This window comes from Dermacentor silvarum, chromosome 9 (assembly GCF_013339745.2).
Source record: "Dermacentor silvarum isolate Dsil-2018 chromosome 9, BIME_Dsil_1.4, whole genome shotgun sequence".
In the NCBI taxonomy this organism is placed as follows: Eukaryota; Metazoa; Arthropoda; class Arachnida; order Ixodida; family Ixodidae; genus Dermacentor; species Dermacentor silvarum.
Window position 1 is genome coordinate 105576629 of NC_051162.1, and position 13032 is coordinate 105589660.

Genomic DNA, 13032 nt, shown 5'->3' on the forward strand with positions numbered 1-13032 from the left:
TTTATTCAAATATTCACGAATAGCAGAAACGCTTTATTGAGCAAGCGTTGGACCAATGCAGATTGGAGAGCATGTGGAGTGGTTCGGAGAAACGTTCGGTGCCGGAACCGTAATGCCGTGGGTGGCCTCTATGTGAGCGTTGTTACTTTCTCGTCGTCTGCTGTAGCGATTGTGGCAGACGATCGCGGTCTGCCAGATAGCTGCTGACGACGTTTCCTCAAATTCCGACAGTATACCGCCACCTTGCGGTCGTCGGCACTTATCGCTGTGCACTGCCTTTTGCTGTAAACACGCTGTCCTGGTGTTTTTTTTTTTTTTTTTTTCCCTATTACTACGTGTATACCTCAAGCGCACTGTCACGTGGTACGACTGCAAAGTATGCCATAGCTAACAAGTACTACATCAAAGCCTAACCCGCTCAGCTGCATCGTGTACGCGTTGATTACGCTTCTAAGCAGAAAGTCGCACATGTACCGGCCTGCTTTCCATCTGTTCCGCGTGGACTGTCGCTGATGCATACAGATGTTGCTCGATCGTGCCGCTTTACCACTTGCGGTTGTTTCAAAAAATAAAAAAATATATGTATAGTTTGTTCTTTCTATCTCTCTCTCTCCTCCCTTCTTTCGCGCGGCGATCCACTCCATCTTCTTCACCACAGACTTGCTTTTGCTTAATAAGCTGCCGACTCAGTACGTACGGGGGCGTTGTACTTCGATGCCAACCGGTGTGTACTCCGAAGGGCACTGCTGCGTTGGACGTGCAATGCCCCGGACCTATATAGCCCGCTCGCATATGTGTTTCGGCTGAAAAATGCGACCGCCCTCTACTGGAGAAAGTACGTAAGCGCCCCCTCGTGTGGCCCAGCTGCACAGTTGTTCGCAGAAATCGCGAATTTTGAAAGAATTGTAGCGAGACAAGGATAAAAATAAAGCCGAGCCTGGAGTTCAACCTCGGTGCCCGCGCCCGCTAAAGGGTTGTGCGCAGCTTGCGCGCAACTCGCTTCAGTTCGGGCACAATGTTTCTCTTATTTCTATGCTCTCCGCGCGCTGAAAGTTACAGGCGCGACTACACGTGCGTTTACAATGCACCGCGTGTTTTCTTTTCATTTATGCAAGCGTACAACTTCCGCGGCCATTGTAGCCAGTCGCCTTTATTAGTACAGTCCTTCGCTCCGCCAAACCTGGCTCGATTGGAGTACATGATCATTACCGCTGGTTTCACGCACTAGCGCACACACGCGTCTGCGTCGGCGATGCGCTTCACCGTAGCTCTCTCTCTTCTTTTTTTTTCTGAGTACTCGCGTGCCTGAATGAGCTCTAAATAGTAACGTTGAGTTAAGCTGGGTTGGTTAATCGCACTTGTGGCGATGCCACGCTTCAGTCTCGTTGTCAGCGAAGCCTGGTAAACCGGAAACGACGTTAAAAAAAACGCGAAAGACGGTTTTGAACGCGTTCCCGAACTGGCTACGCGTAACCACGTGGGTTTCGGACAGCGTTCACTCGGGGATAAGTTACTTAGGTTATCGATAAACAACCGCAGCACTCCGTACTAAACGAACCAAGGAATCGAGCTATAGTAGACAGCTTTTTGTGTACTACAAACGGCGCAAGCACGTCATCCATAGCTTCCTGTCCTCTTTTTTCCATCTTGTGACGTCACTCCGGCTGCTTGTTCTTGGAAGGCAGAGTCGCGCTCCCTACCAACCAACAAACGTCGCAGAGTCGTAGACCCCCGTAATCATCAATGGCGAAGGAACAGATCGAACGAAGCCTTTGGTTCCCTCGAGCTTCGTCCAAAAGCTGTCGAGGAGGGCTTTTCGGGATGCCTCCCCCCTGCGCAAACCATTGTGTCGAGCTCGCAAACCATTGTGTTGGCTGCGACGAAGCGCGATCTGTTGGATCGGCTTGGCTCGGCTTCGAGCTCGATTCGCACCTTGCGTGGTATTACTGCTTGTTCGCCTGCGCAGCGAACCCGTCCGCCCAGCCCCGAGTTGAGGAACGAACGGGCTTCGCCGAATACGAGCACAAAGGCTCGGCGAGCTTTATTCTCGCGTTCTCCGGTATCACTCGCTCAACGATGACTTTATTTATCTAGCTTTGTTTTTGTTTTTTGCTCTTGGCTCGAAAAACCAAGCAGTCGTTTTCGACCGCGTTTTCAACCCACCCGGCGTCGCTTACCGACAGCAATGAGTAAAAAATGACTGTTTACTTGCGTTTTGAATTGGGCATTCGTATTACGTGTTCGCGTCTTAGCATGTTGATCTTCCTTTTCGAGAAACTTTCTTTTGAGGCCGACGTTCTTCGAAAAATGAAAGAAAGTCAAGGCCTGTTTCACACATATAATCTTTTTCAGGAGATTAAAAAAAAATTTACGATAGCCAGGATGCGCCGATGTATGTGTTCGGTGGGAGGGAAGTGTTGTGCGGGATCAGCATCTAGTATTTGTCGGGTCCAACCATTGAAAACTTCGTTGATAGGCCTGATGTTAATATGCAGGATGACGACGCGTTGTCGGCTAGAGACGCCAGCGAATCGGTAGAGCTCGCATTCTAGTTGCGATGACGAAGAAGCGTTGGAGTTGGGTCGAGTTATGCTTTTTGAATGTTGGTAAAAAAAAGCATGTCGCTGTGTCTCTCTCGCTACAACATCAACACTCTCGATATTTTGATTAAATTTGCGGACGTATTCGTCGTATCGCGGTTGTTGGCGCAAAAAAAAAAAGAAAAAAAAAACAGCAGATGCGGGGAGCGGTCAGATGCACACGACTACGACCGCCACGGTTGCGTGATTGCTGCTGCCGCTTGGTCAGAGCCTTCTTCGGAGCGACAGATGGCCGGGTCTTTTGTGAAGCGTCCATGCGCGCTCCCCCCCTTTTCTTTCATTTATCCTTCTCCGCCGTTTCCGTCACCGTCGTCCGTGGTACGGCCTTCCCCGGTCTATCAGGCGCGGCCAATGTCCGGCCAGGGCTCCATGCCAGGGGCTTCAGCGCGATACACCTTGGCACGAAACTACAACCCAAAAGAGCCAAATCATAATGAACGGTGCACTCGTAATGGAGTATGAGGGAGGGGGGGGGGGGGGGGGGAGTAGCTGGAACTGCGAAGCTTCGGCTACGCCCTGCAATCTACTGCAGCGGTAGTTGGCAAGCGCGGAAGAAATCATGATGACTCAGCCGTTTCGCGTCTTTTTTTTTTTTGTCGATAATGGTTATTGGCCGGGTAGACCTCTGTACACCTTGACCTATGCAGAACGGAAGGGCTCGTTCCAGGTTTGCGGGATGTGGTAGACGCAATGAAATGCAGGCTATTTATTTACCTTTTATAAAATATTTCTTTTCAGTAGATATTAAAGACCAAGATAGCCTTACATAGGGCGGACACATTATACAAACGTTGCGTCATACATAAATATATGAAATAAAGAATAAACGAAAAAAAAACGGGGGATATCGTGAATGGTAAATACAGTATTAAGAGAAGCTAACAAGGGATTCAAAGTGGTGTACATAAGGGAATCGGGAGCAACGAGCAAAACATTTACGCATTCAAAAAAAAAAAAAATCTTAAAGGAAATCACACTTATTCGTGTAAAAGTGCTGAACGTTCCCCTCGAGAAATAGCCGCTTCAATGCAAGTGACAAATTTCTTGCGGTCGAGTAGACATCGTGTCTGGCGTTCCTTCAAAAAGACCGCGCTGAAAGTGACCTCCGTCTGTATACACGCCGCTGAAACCATCTAGTTTCCTGCAAGAATTCGTACATCAGAGCGAGCCGGCGCACTGGCGTGGCCTAGACCTGCAGCGTGGCGAGAACGGACGCCGGGCCGTGTGCAGCGATGAAAAGGGAGGAGGAAGCGGCCCTTGCTTCCGGAACATACGGCCGGAAACTTTAAAAATGGCGTCCAGCGAAGACGAACGCAACGTTGCCAGGGGCGACGGGCGAGCGCTTTCAGCTGCGTCCCCTGTCGAGGTGAAAACCAGGACAGGTGGTCCCACGGACGGAGGGGGGGACCTTTAAATGGGTGGGGCGCCTTGTCCCCTTCTCCTCCGATCTCGGCCCCGCGTATAGGTACTTCCCGCTGGGCTTGTCTTGGCTTCGCTCCGGCTTTCCTTTCTCGTTGTTTACTTTTGCTACCGGGATGTTCTCGAAAGTGCGTATGTATCGAAGGAGAGCGTGGAGGCACAAGGTTATGTAGAGTAGCGCGGACGAAATAAAAGGTCGGGACCTCCGTTCCTTCCAGTGTTACACGCTGTAGGCGACGCGCTCGTAAAAACTGGTTGCTGCGCAGTGGCCCGCTCTTCTCGGAGAATGGAAGCAAGACTACAGGGCGTGGTAGGGTGGGCTGCTGCTATTTGCGGCGCGGTTGTACACCTTTTCTTTTCCGGTCTTTCGGATTATAATTACTATTTGCCTATGCGCGGCTCCCCTTAGGAGAGCTTGAAGACCTCTCGGAAGACGCTGCGGGAATGCTCGAATACTGTTGCAGCCACCGAGGCGACCACCATAAAAAAATTAATTTAGACAGTTCCGTAACGTTTTAAAACAGCGGTCTACCACTTTCAACTAAACCGTCTTTCTTTTTTTTTTCTAACTGCAGAGACTACGCGATCTCCTCCGTTGACAAGAGTCGTTCGTTCTTTTCGCTTTTCTCATTGGACGAGTGAGTGGGGGCGGCATGTACTTCGACAAGACACACGACACCCTGGTTCCGCATGTTTGTTTTTTGAGCTGTGTCGACGTCGCTCTTCGAATTTGTGTTGATAAGCAACGAGACAGGAGATGGGGATAGAATACAATAATGAGGAAGAAGGTATCGGTCGCGTCACTTCACCGCGTGGATATATATATACACCACCGCGCCGCTGCGAAATCGGCCACAGCAGACCGGAAGTTCACTTCCTTCCTCTTCGAAGTCTCCGATCGACGCGCTCGGTCTTCCGTTCCTGTGTCCCACCGCACTTCCCCGGTACCGTAGCCCTCCTCCGGTTGACTTCGTTCAAAGGAGGAAACATCTTTTTTTCGCGGCGGGGCTCCCCTAACGGAAGAGGCCTTTAAAAGCGCCCCATGAATGAACGCAGATTACGCATTTCCCTCCGTTGTAATGTCCCCTCGTGTCGCGCGTTGACCGGCGACTCAGAGTTGTGGGAAGTTGCCCGCATTCCCGACGGGGACCTCTTGGGTCGGACGCGAGCGTTCAGTGCTTGAAGAAAGTTTGTGGACCAGTGCGTCGTCATTTTACAGTCGAACCTCGATATAAGGAACCTCGATTTAACGAAATTCGTGATGTAATGAACTTTTTTTTGTTTCCCGATCTTAGTTTCATTGCATTAACGCAACCTCGAATCAACGAAATTGGTGATATAACGAAGTTTTTCGCTGCAAGTAGAACTTCGTTATATCGAGGTTGGCACTTTATTCGCTTTACATGTTTGAGCGTATTAAAAACTGCAGAGAAGAGAGTGTACTGGGGCATTCCCAGTAACCTTGGAGTGCGTTGGGGGCATTTGTCACATACCAGACACGCCGGTTTGCCAGCTGGGTATCGCTGTGTGGTACAAGTGCCTGGCGGATTAGTGCAGCGTCCTCTTTAGTCTGTATTTGTAATGGAGATGACAAAATAAGACTCAAATGCCGTATTATGCACTATTGGCAGCCTTTCCACGAACAACCCCTTAAAAATGTCTATAATAAAAATTATGGTGTCACTATGTGGTGACATTTTGGTTCCCTTCGGTATACCTTCTGTTGAGTTGCAACCGAGTATCATGCATGATTTTTCCAAGTGACGTGAGACCCGCTAGTAATGTACACTCTTTCGTGAGATGCTTCTGAAATACTTGCCTTTCGCCGAAACGCTTGCCACTCTAATTTTTCGCTCCTCTCTTCTTTGTTTTTCCCGTTGGCAGAGTACCACTTCGTTGGCTACACTCCTGCACTGCTGGCCGCTTCGAGCGTAGCCGCGGCTGTTCACGGACTCAGGACACCACTGCACACCACAGAAGCACAGGACGAGCTCATGTCGTCACTCGAGAGAATCACCAATGTCCGGACGGTGCGTATATATTTATATATTTATTTACTATTTATTACAATACCTTCAAGGTCCAGGGGCCGTTACATACATATACACCCTCTTTCGCCGCTTATAGGCGTATGCAACGCGTTTTCCGGCGCATATTCAGCGTTCACAACCCCCCGGGTATTTGCCCTTCCTAACGGCTACGCCGTAATCTCGGCCGAAATGCTTTCCAGGTGGTTTCAGTTTAAAAGGGATTGGCCATCGCGTGGTAGGATGCGAAACACAATATTCGACGTGAGGCGGTGATGCCGTGCTGAAAATACGCCGAAATTACCGTCGAAATCAGCGTCTTGTCTTGGCGACACACTTGTGGGTGTAGCTGCTGGCCCGTAATTTGACTCCACTGTAGAGAATAAATGTTGTTCAGGGTTCCGATTGGGGACGAGCAGAGTAAATGCACTTTAGTGAGAAATAAGAGAACTTTCGAAAGTGGAGTTAAAAGTTAAATACGGAAGAAACGGTTACCCCCCGCCCCCCGGATAAAAGAGTTGTCATAACTCCAGTTTTTAGTATGGCCGCCATTTTAGAGTTATAGGCGGTAATGCTGCTCGGAAATGCTGTAATAAGGAAGAGAACGCGCTGTTGCGCCTACGGGAAACACTGCATACGCATTCGAACAAACACAGAAGTGGACCCTTACAGCAATGTCGTGAACTGCTATTTGTCCCCTGTCCATTTCTGGTGTCCCTTCTTCAGCTTAGCATACCGCGTTCTCGTTTACTAATCGAATTACAGTGGAATCGTTGATGCGATCTTCACGGGAACCTGAAAATAAAACGTATCATCCGAAAACCGTATTATCCGAAATTAATTGTATATATAAGAAAAAACTGAACAGAAGAAAAAAAACGTATTGTCCCGAGAAACGTATTACGCAGAATTGTATCAAAGAGATTCCGTTGTATTACCTTTATTGTGCACTCTCGATAAAATTTGAACTCTTGCTTCGAAATGAAACACGTACTTTTGTTTAAACGTATCTTTTTTTTTACCTCTTCTGATAGGTGGAGATCCGGCGGTGCGTTCTCGAAATCGAAACCCTGATGGCCACCAGTGTGGCCGCCTTCCAGCAGCAGCAACAACAGTCTTACTCGAAAAGTGCTGCAGTCACACCGTTCCCGAGCTGCAAAAGCAACACCCTCGTAACGCCCTGCATCGCCGACACGCCGTCCAGTAAACCCAACACGCCAACTGATGTTCAAGACATCAACTTCTAGGCGATCGTCATTCCCGTGTGTCCAATATCCGTTTTGTGTACTTTTATGTATTCTATGTCCTTCGCTTCGGAAACCTGTTACGTATCGCGTTCGACATTACGCTTTTCATTCTGTGAACCAAAGAAGTTCTCGTAACTCCCTTTTGCTGGGAGCGACTGTTTATCTTGCATTCGACTTCACGTACCGCCTGGTGGAATATTTTCACCCTCCTTAGCACATACTGAGTTCGTATGCCCCATCGTGGAGTACGTAACTCGTCAAAATGGAGTCAAACTCGACTCCACTTTTAAATGTTATCGTACGTCTCTGGGTAGTGTGTTCACCTCCTTTAGGCTCAGTTAACCTACTCTATAGTGGAGTAAAATGAGCTCTTAAAATGGCATAAAATTTGACTTACTGATTTGTAGAGGTTGCCTACTCCCCGGTGGAGTGTATTCATTCTAATTAGACACAAAACACTTCATCGTGGACTACAAAACTCTCTAAAATGAACTTTAACGTAGAATCGCTGAAATTTGAGTTAAAATGCAGTTAAATACTCCTTCCTGCAAAAGGGAGTTGCAAGCAGTCCCTTTGTTTGTAAAGCGCTTGCTATTTGCTACGCTCGATGCATGTTCTTAACCAGGCATGTCGCGCTGCCTGCCTACAATGTCTTTCGAAATGTTCTGGCGCAAGAAGTGTATGGGCTGTTATTTATGCATTGCGAGTCGATTGTCATCTCGCTGATGCTGCTGCATCATATTGAAACTGTTCTTTTTGTTGGTTGAAAATGACTGTTCGTTTGAGGCCCGTATTGTTGAAGCTGAAGCACGATAGTTTTCCTGGCGACTTTCAATGCATCTTCTTAGTGATATACATTGAGCATTTACGTGCGACCTGATAATTTCAGCATTCCTTCTACCTATATGTCACTTCTCAGCCGTCACGAACAGCTATAATTAAGGAGTGTTGTAGCCGTGAGACACCACTACACATCTCTTAACCTTTGGTTTTCGGTCAGTTTGCCAGTAGAAACGCACATTTCGACGATTCGTAGCCTTGAATTAAAAGAACACAGTCAAATCTGGATGAAGTAGTAACGTAGCGGAAGTGTCAGACATTTATGCTGCGATTTGAGCTGCCTGCCTCCCATACAAGGCTTGCTGTAAAAATGTAGACACTTCTGACAGCAGTTGCTGCCGTCTTTATGCATCAGCTTAACCTAAACATCTGTTCGCTTTGAACTCACACCGTGCTTCAACTTCTGGTGGCAGGCGTAGATTTGCGCTGGGCTTTTCGGCCACTGCCTGTTCACGTTACAACAGAATGTTAGGCTACAAATACTCGAAGATCTCATCAACTTCCTTGCGGCATTGTTTAGGTAAGCAAAGACCAGCACTAGTTATTTCCTTTGGACTAACGCTTACTGCCACTGAAGCCAAAGAAACTTCGCCTCTGCAGATGCCTCCTTATAGTTATGAAATATACTGCTGGACATTTCGTCAATGTAGATCTGAACCTGTCGATTTCGGCATACCGAATCCAAGGTTTTGACGCAGTGCTGTCGAAACTCTTCAGCACTCAGTTGTGCTCGTTCATTGTTAATCGTAGTGGTTACGTTTGACTTTCTTGTTGACTCATAAGTTCTGCAGAGTGTTTGTACAGGAACGAAAAGAAAACGAGGTTGCTTTATCACCTCTAGTAGGATTTGCTAACCCTGCTTCAAAGATCTCGGTAATCTGCAGAGTCCCAGAGCTCTCTCTTCTCTGCAAAGCACACTTTCTTTTTTTTTTTCTTTGTGTTAACTTATGTCGTTGGACAAGTGGCGAGTAGGATATGGTGGTTATCTCATACAACCTCCGCTCGCACGCTACTACACATATCTTACGCAAAGCTTGCGGGGTGAAAAAAAAAGTGTTGTATATAATATAATATAAATGAAAGTTAACGGGCATTGATATTTCTAGACCGCGTTTCACACTTAGTGTTGCTGTTTTATGTCCTTGCAAGTGCCAGATCTTTGCTGTTTTCGATAGAAAAATGTCATTACGGTGATTGTATTTAATTTCTGTTAAATGCAAGACGCTGAGGATAGGCGTCTCATTTAATGTGAAAAGTTCTGTTTGCACTATTTCTGAGTTGTTTGTGGGTGTTCGCGTGGTGTGTCTGAAATACGCGTTTGTTACGTGGCACAATCACATACCAAAGCCAAGGCCACGTAGAGGACTTGCTTAACTATAGAGTATTTTGATGCATATGCGTATAGTACAGTAAAGTTTCATAGTCTGCATGGTGTGCGTACGCAAAACACCGACTAGTCCATGATTTTTGCCAGCAGTGATTTTTCTACAGTAACGAGAACAGAGTATCTGCTTTCCAAAAACAGAAGAAAGCTCACGTGATCTCAAAAGATTGTATAACATGTAATTTTGGTGCGCCATGCTAACCCTCAGCAGCCTTGGAGTTGCAAGACCGCATCGTCTCAAAAATGCTGCCCCCTCGAGGGTTTTGATGCATTTACATACCGGTGCTATGAATTAACAGAGATACTTATTATAGGGAAAGGAATTGTCCCATATAGAATATCCCATCCAAGAAACAAAATAAGCCTTCTATGGCTGTCTATTGAAATCATCACAAATATGAAGAACACCCAGAGTCAGGTAGATTTTTACCAAGGCTCTTTCTTAATATATTCTATAAGAGCACTTCTCTTTTTCATTTTTGTTTGTCGCGTGATTATTGTATGTCTGCTTTTTTTGCATTGTATTATAATTTATTGAGTTCGCACTGCACCAAAACGGAATGGTTCAAGTGTGTCTAGTCCCCCCCTTTCCTTCTTTTTTTTTAATTATCACAAAACGTCCTGAATATCACCCGTGCAGACACTCAGATAATTAACATATTGCATTATCACCGCCAGGGTGGCACAGTTGTAAAGCACCATGACATGTACATAAACCACCGCCATTCTCATTTCATGAACACATTTTACGTTTCATTGTTCGTTTACCCTCGCCCAGTAGGGTTATCTAGTGAGTTTCTGCCACGCGCTATAGCGCGTAATCACAAGTGTACTCAGGCCAGTCAAGCACAGTTATGTAGCTTGACTTTTTTTATTTCTATGAAGCGCTTTTAAGCGTGCACCATTTACAACTTTCTTTCAGCCTTTCACGCATCTTTCTCCGAACGGCGTCGCCGTGGAAACAGCCTCGACGGCATTAGGAAGTTTTAGCTACTCGGTAGTGAGGTTTCTTTAGATACCTGTCTGGCCCCTTTATCTTGCACTATGGCCTTTCTCAGAAAAATCACTGCAATGAACGACGCGACGTAATAGATAACTGCAGAACAGCTTGTTGGTAGAATTGCGGTAGTGAGTTTTAGCTACTCGGCAGTCTTGTTTGTTTTCCACGTAAGGTACTTGCTTAGCACCTTTTTATCATTTGGAGTGCACTTTCCCTGAATATCACTAGCACCATAAGGATAGTGATAGATGCGCCACGAAACAACTTGCTGGTGAAACGACGTTACAGTTTTAGCTAGCCAGTAACGTCATCTGACTAGTAGGCTACAATTTAGCAGCCAAGCATTCTGATTTCTCTAGCTATAACGCTCAGTATGGTCTCAAGAACTCTGCGCGTGTGCTACACCTGACAAAGAAAAAGCCACATTATCTTCCACTTAGTGATTTTACTTACTGTTAACCGTTTCACTGATTATTTTTTTTACTCACACTGTTTTTGACATAGATGCCTTGATGCAACTGAAGTCTCGAAAAAAAAAAAAGGAGGGAATTACGAAGGTGTTTTCAGTGAACGATTTGGGCTACGCACAATGGGACAATGCGATTCATGACCACGTTCTCTTGATCTTGTTACTATACACAAATCTGTGATGGTTAATTATTTGTATTAATGACCTACACGTTTCGATGCAGCATTGTTGCAATTGTTTGTCGTAATATGCAAAGCGTTTGTTCCCTTGTCGCGCCGACAAAACGCAAATGTACAACTGACTGTTCGCTCGATGTTTGAACTTTTAGAAAAAGTGTGTTACCTGTTCAATTTATACTGTTTATGTCGTTTACCAGCGTTACCAATGACATTCCATAGCAGCCTCACTGCCAAATGTTCAATACATTCCATTGATGCGTGGCCTTGCTGTTACTCTTTGAAACTGTTCTTCATAATAATTTAAAAAAGCACTACACACTTAAAACAAAGGGAGTACGTTGTGTAGTTAACTGCTTTTTATTTCATTTTTAAAGGCATGCATTCTCTGATGAAGGCATTGGCTCTCTTTGAACACAAAGGGAGTAAATGTACCCCACAGAGAAGTATAATAGTTGTCTAACAGGAAGTTAAAGATGGGAAGAGCCGTTACTCCCAAAAAAGGGAGTTGTCAGTACTCCTTTTGTTCTTAGGGTAGATTTATACCACCATGTTCACAAGTTCTCGCGCATTTCTGAATTTTAGCCTTTTTACGAGCTGTGGAACATATTTTTTCTGGTTGCGTTTGAAATAGTTATCTACATTTATATACAGTAAATTTCTATGCGTCGAGTGAATACAGGCTCCCGACTTAACCTATTCATCATGTTAAAGAAACTGTATGCCTTATTTAAGCTGTGCCCTTACTCATATACAACCTCCGTTCGCCAGACAGTTGCTCTAGTATATTGCGGTCTGTGTGCTTTGCCGTGGTTACTTTTGTTTTTCTGGTGTTATGAAGCGCTTGAAAAATTTGCTTTGCCTCTTCTGTCAATTTTCATATTAGAGAGTTTTAGCATGCCGCTACTGCGCTACCTTTACCGATACCTGCCAGTTTCGCGCATAGTAGCTAAACCGCGCCAGTGCGTTGCTGTTCATATATACAGCATAGGTAGCGCCCGCATGGATGGCGACAACCGTCGTAACGGTATACTAAAACTCTCTAATGTGTGTTTTACTGCACATGCACTAGTGCTTTCTTGCAATGAAACCGGTATTACGGTGATAAAGAAAAAAATAATACTTATGACATGTGTTTGAAAGACACTTGTAAAGAAGATTATAAGAGTATCATTGTCTCACTTGTTTGTTCTGCTTTGGATACTTTTTTTCGCGATTCTCTCATCTCATGCAAAAGCTGCAGGTTCAGCAGCTTATGATGTTTTTGTGAAATGAAAATTATTATAATAAAAGATGTTTTATTGCATACCGTGTTTTGTTTCCGTTTCGAGATGTGCGCTCTGGCTAAATGGCACACGAACACTTCTCTCAAGCTGCATGGGTTATGCGCACAGAAAACCAAATTTCTTGCACTGATTTAGTGGCGCAGAGTTTAATCGTTCTGTAATAAGCATATGGTACATAGTATATTCACAATGCACATTCTACCGCGCGGAAAAAAAAAGAAAAAACGTTCTCGAGAGTTCGTAGAACGAAAATGTAAATATACATTAAATTCTGGGGTTTGTATACATGCCAAAACCACGACATGATTGTGAGGCACGCCATAGTCATTAGTGGAGGACTGCAGGTTAACTTCTACCACCTTGGGTTCTTTGACGGAATTGACAACCGATTTTGAGGACCCAATTTTTAATGGCGCAACGAAAAGCTCACCCTCGCTCGTGTTTACACCTGCAACGGTTACTTCCGAAATCGCGTGGATATTTTGTTAGCAGAATTTTTCGATCGGAGCAGCCTCTAAAAAAAGAAAGAGACTCTTCTCCAGCAAGGCAGAGTGTTGAGAGCGATGTCGATAGCCCGCCTCGCA

At 45.6% G+C, this 13032-nt stretch overlaps 1 protein-coding gene across 1 annotated transcript in view; it reads left to right on the forward strand.

The window, feature by feature from the left end:
* Window positions 1-12448, forward strand: part of LOC119464896 (G1/S-specific cyclin-D2) — a 29997-nt gene extending 17549 nt beyond the window's left edge. The window contains exons 4-5 of the mRNA XM_037725770.2: window positions 5904-6049; window positions 7081-12448. Coding sequence (XP_037581698.1) covers window positions 5904-6049; window positions 7081-7293 — 359 coding nt within the window. The 3' untranslated portion in view covers window positions 7294-12448. The remainder of the gene's footprint in view (window positions 1-5903; window positions 6050-7080) is intronic.
* The last annotated feature ends 584 nt before the right edge of the window (window positions 12449-13032 follow it).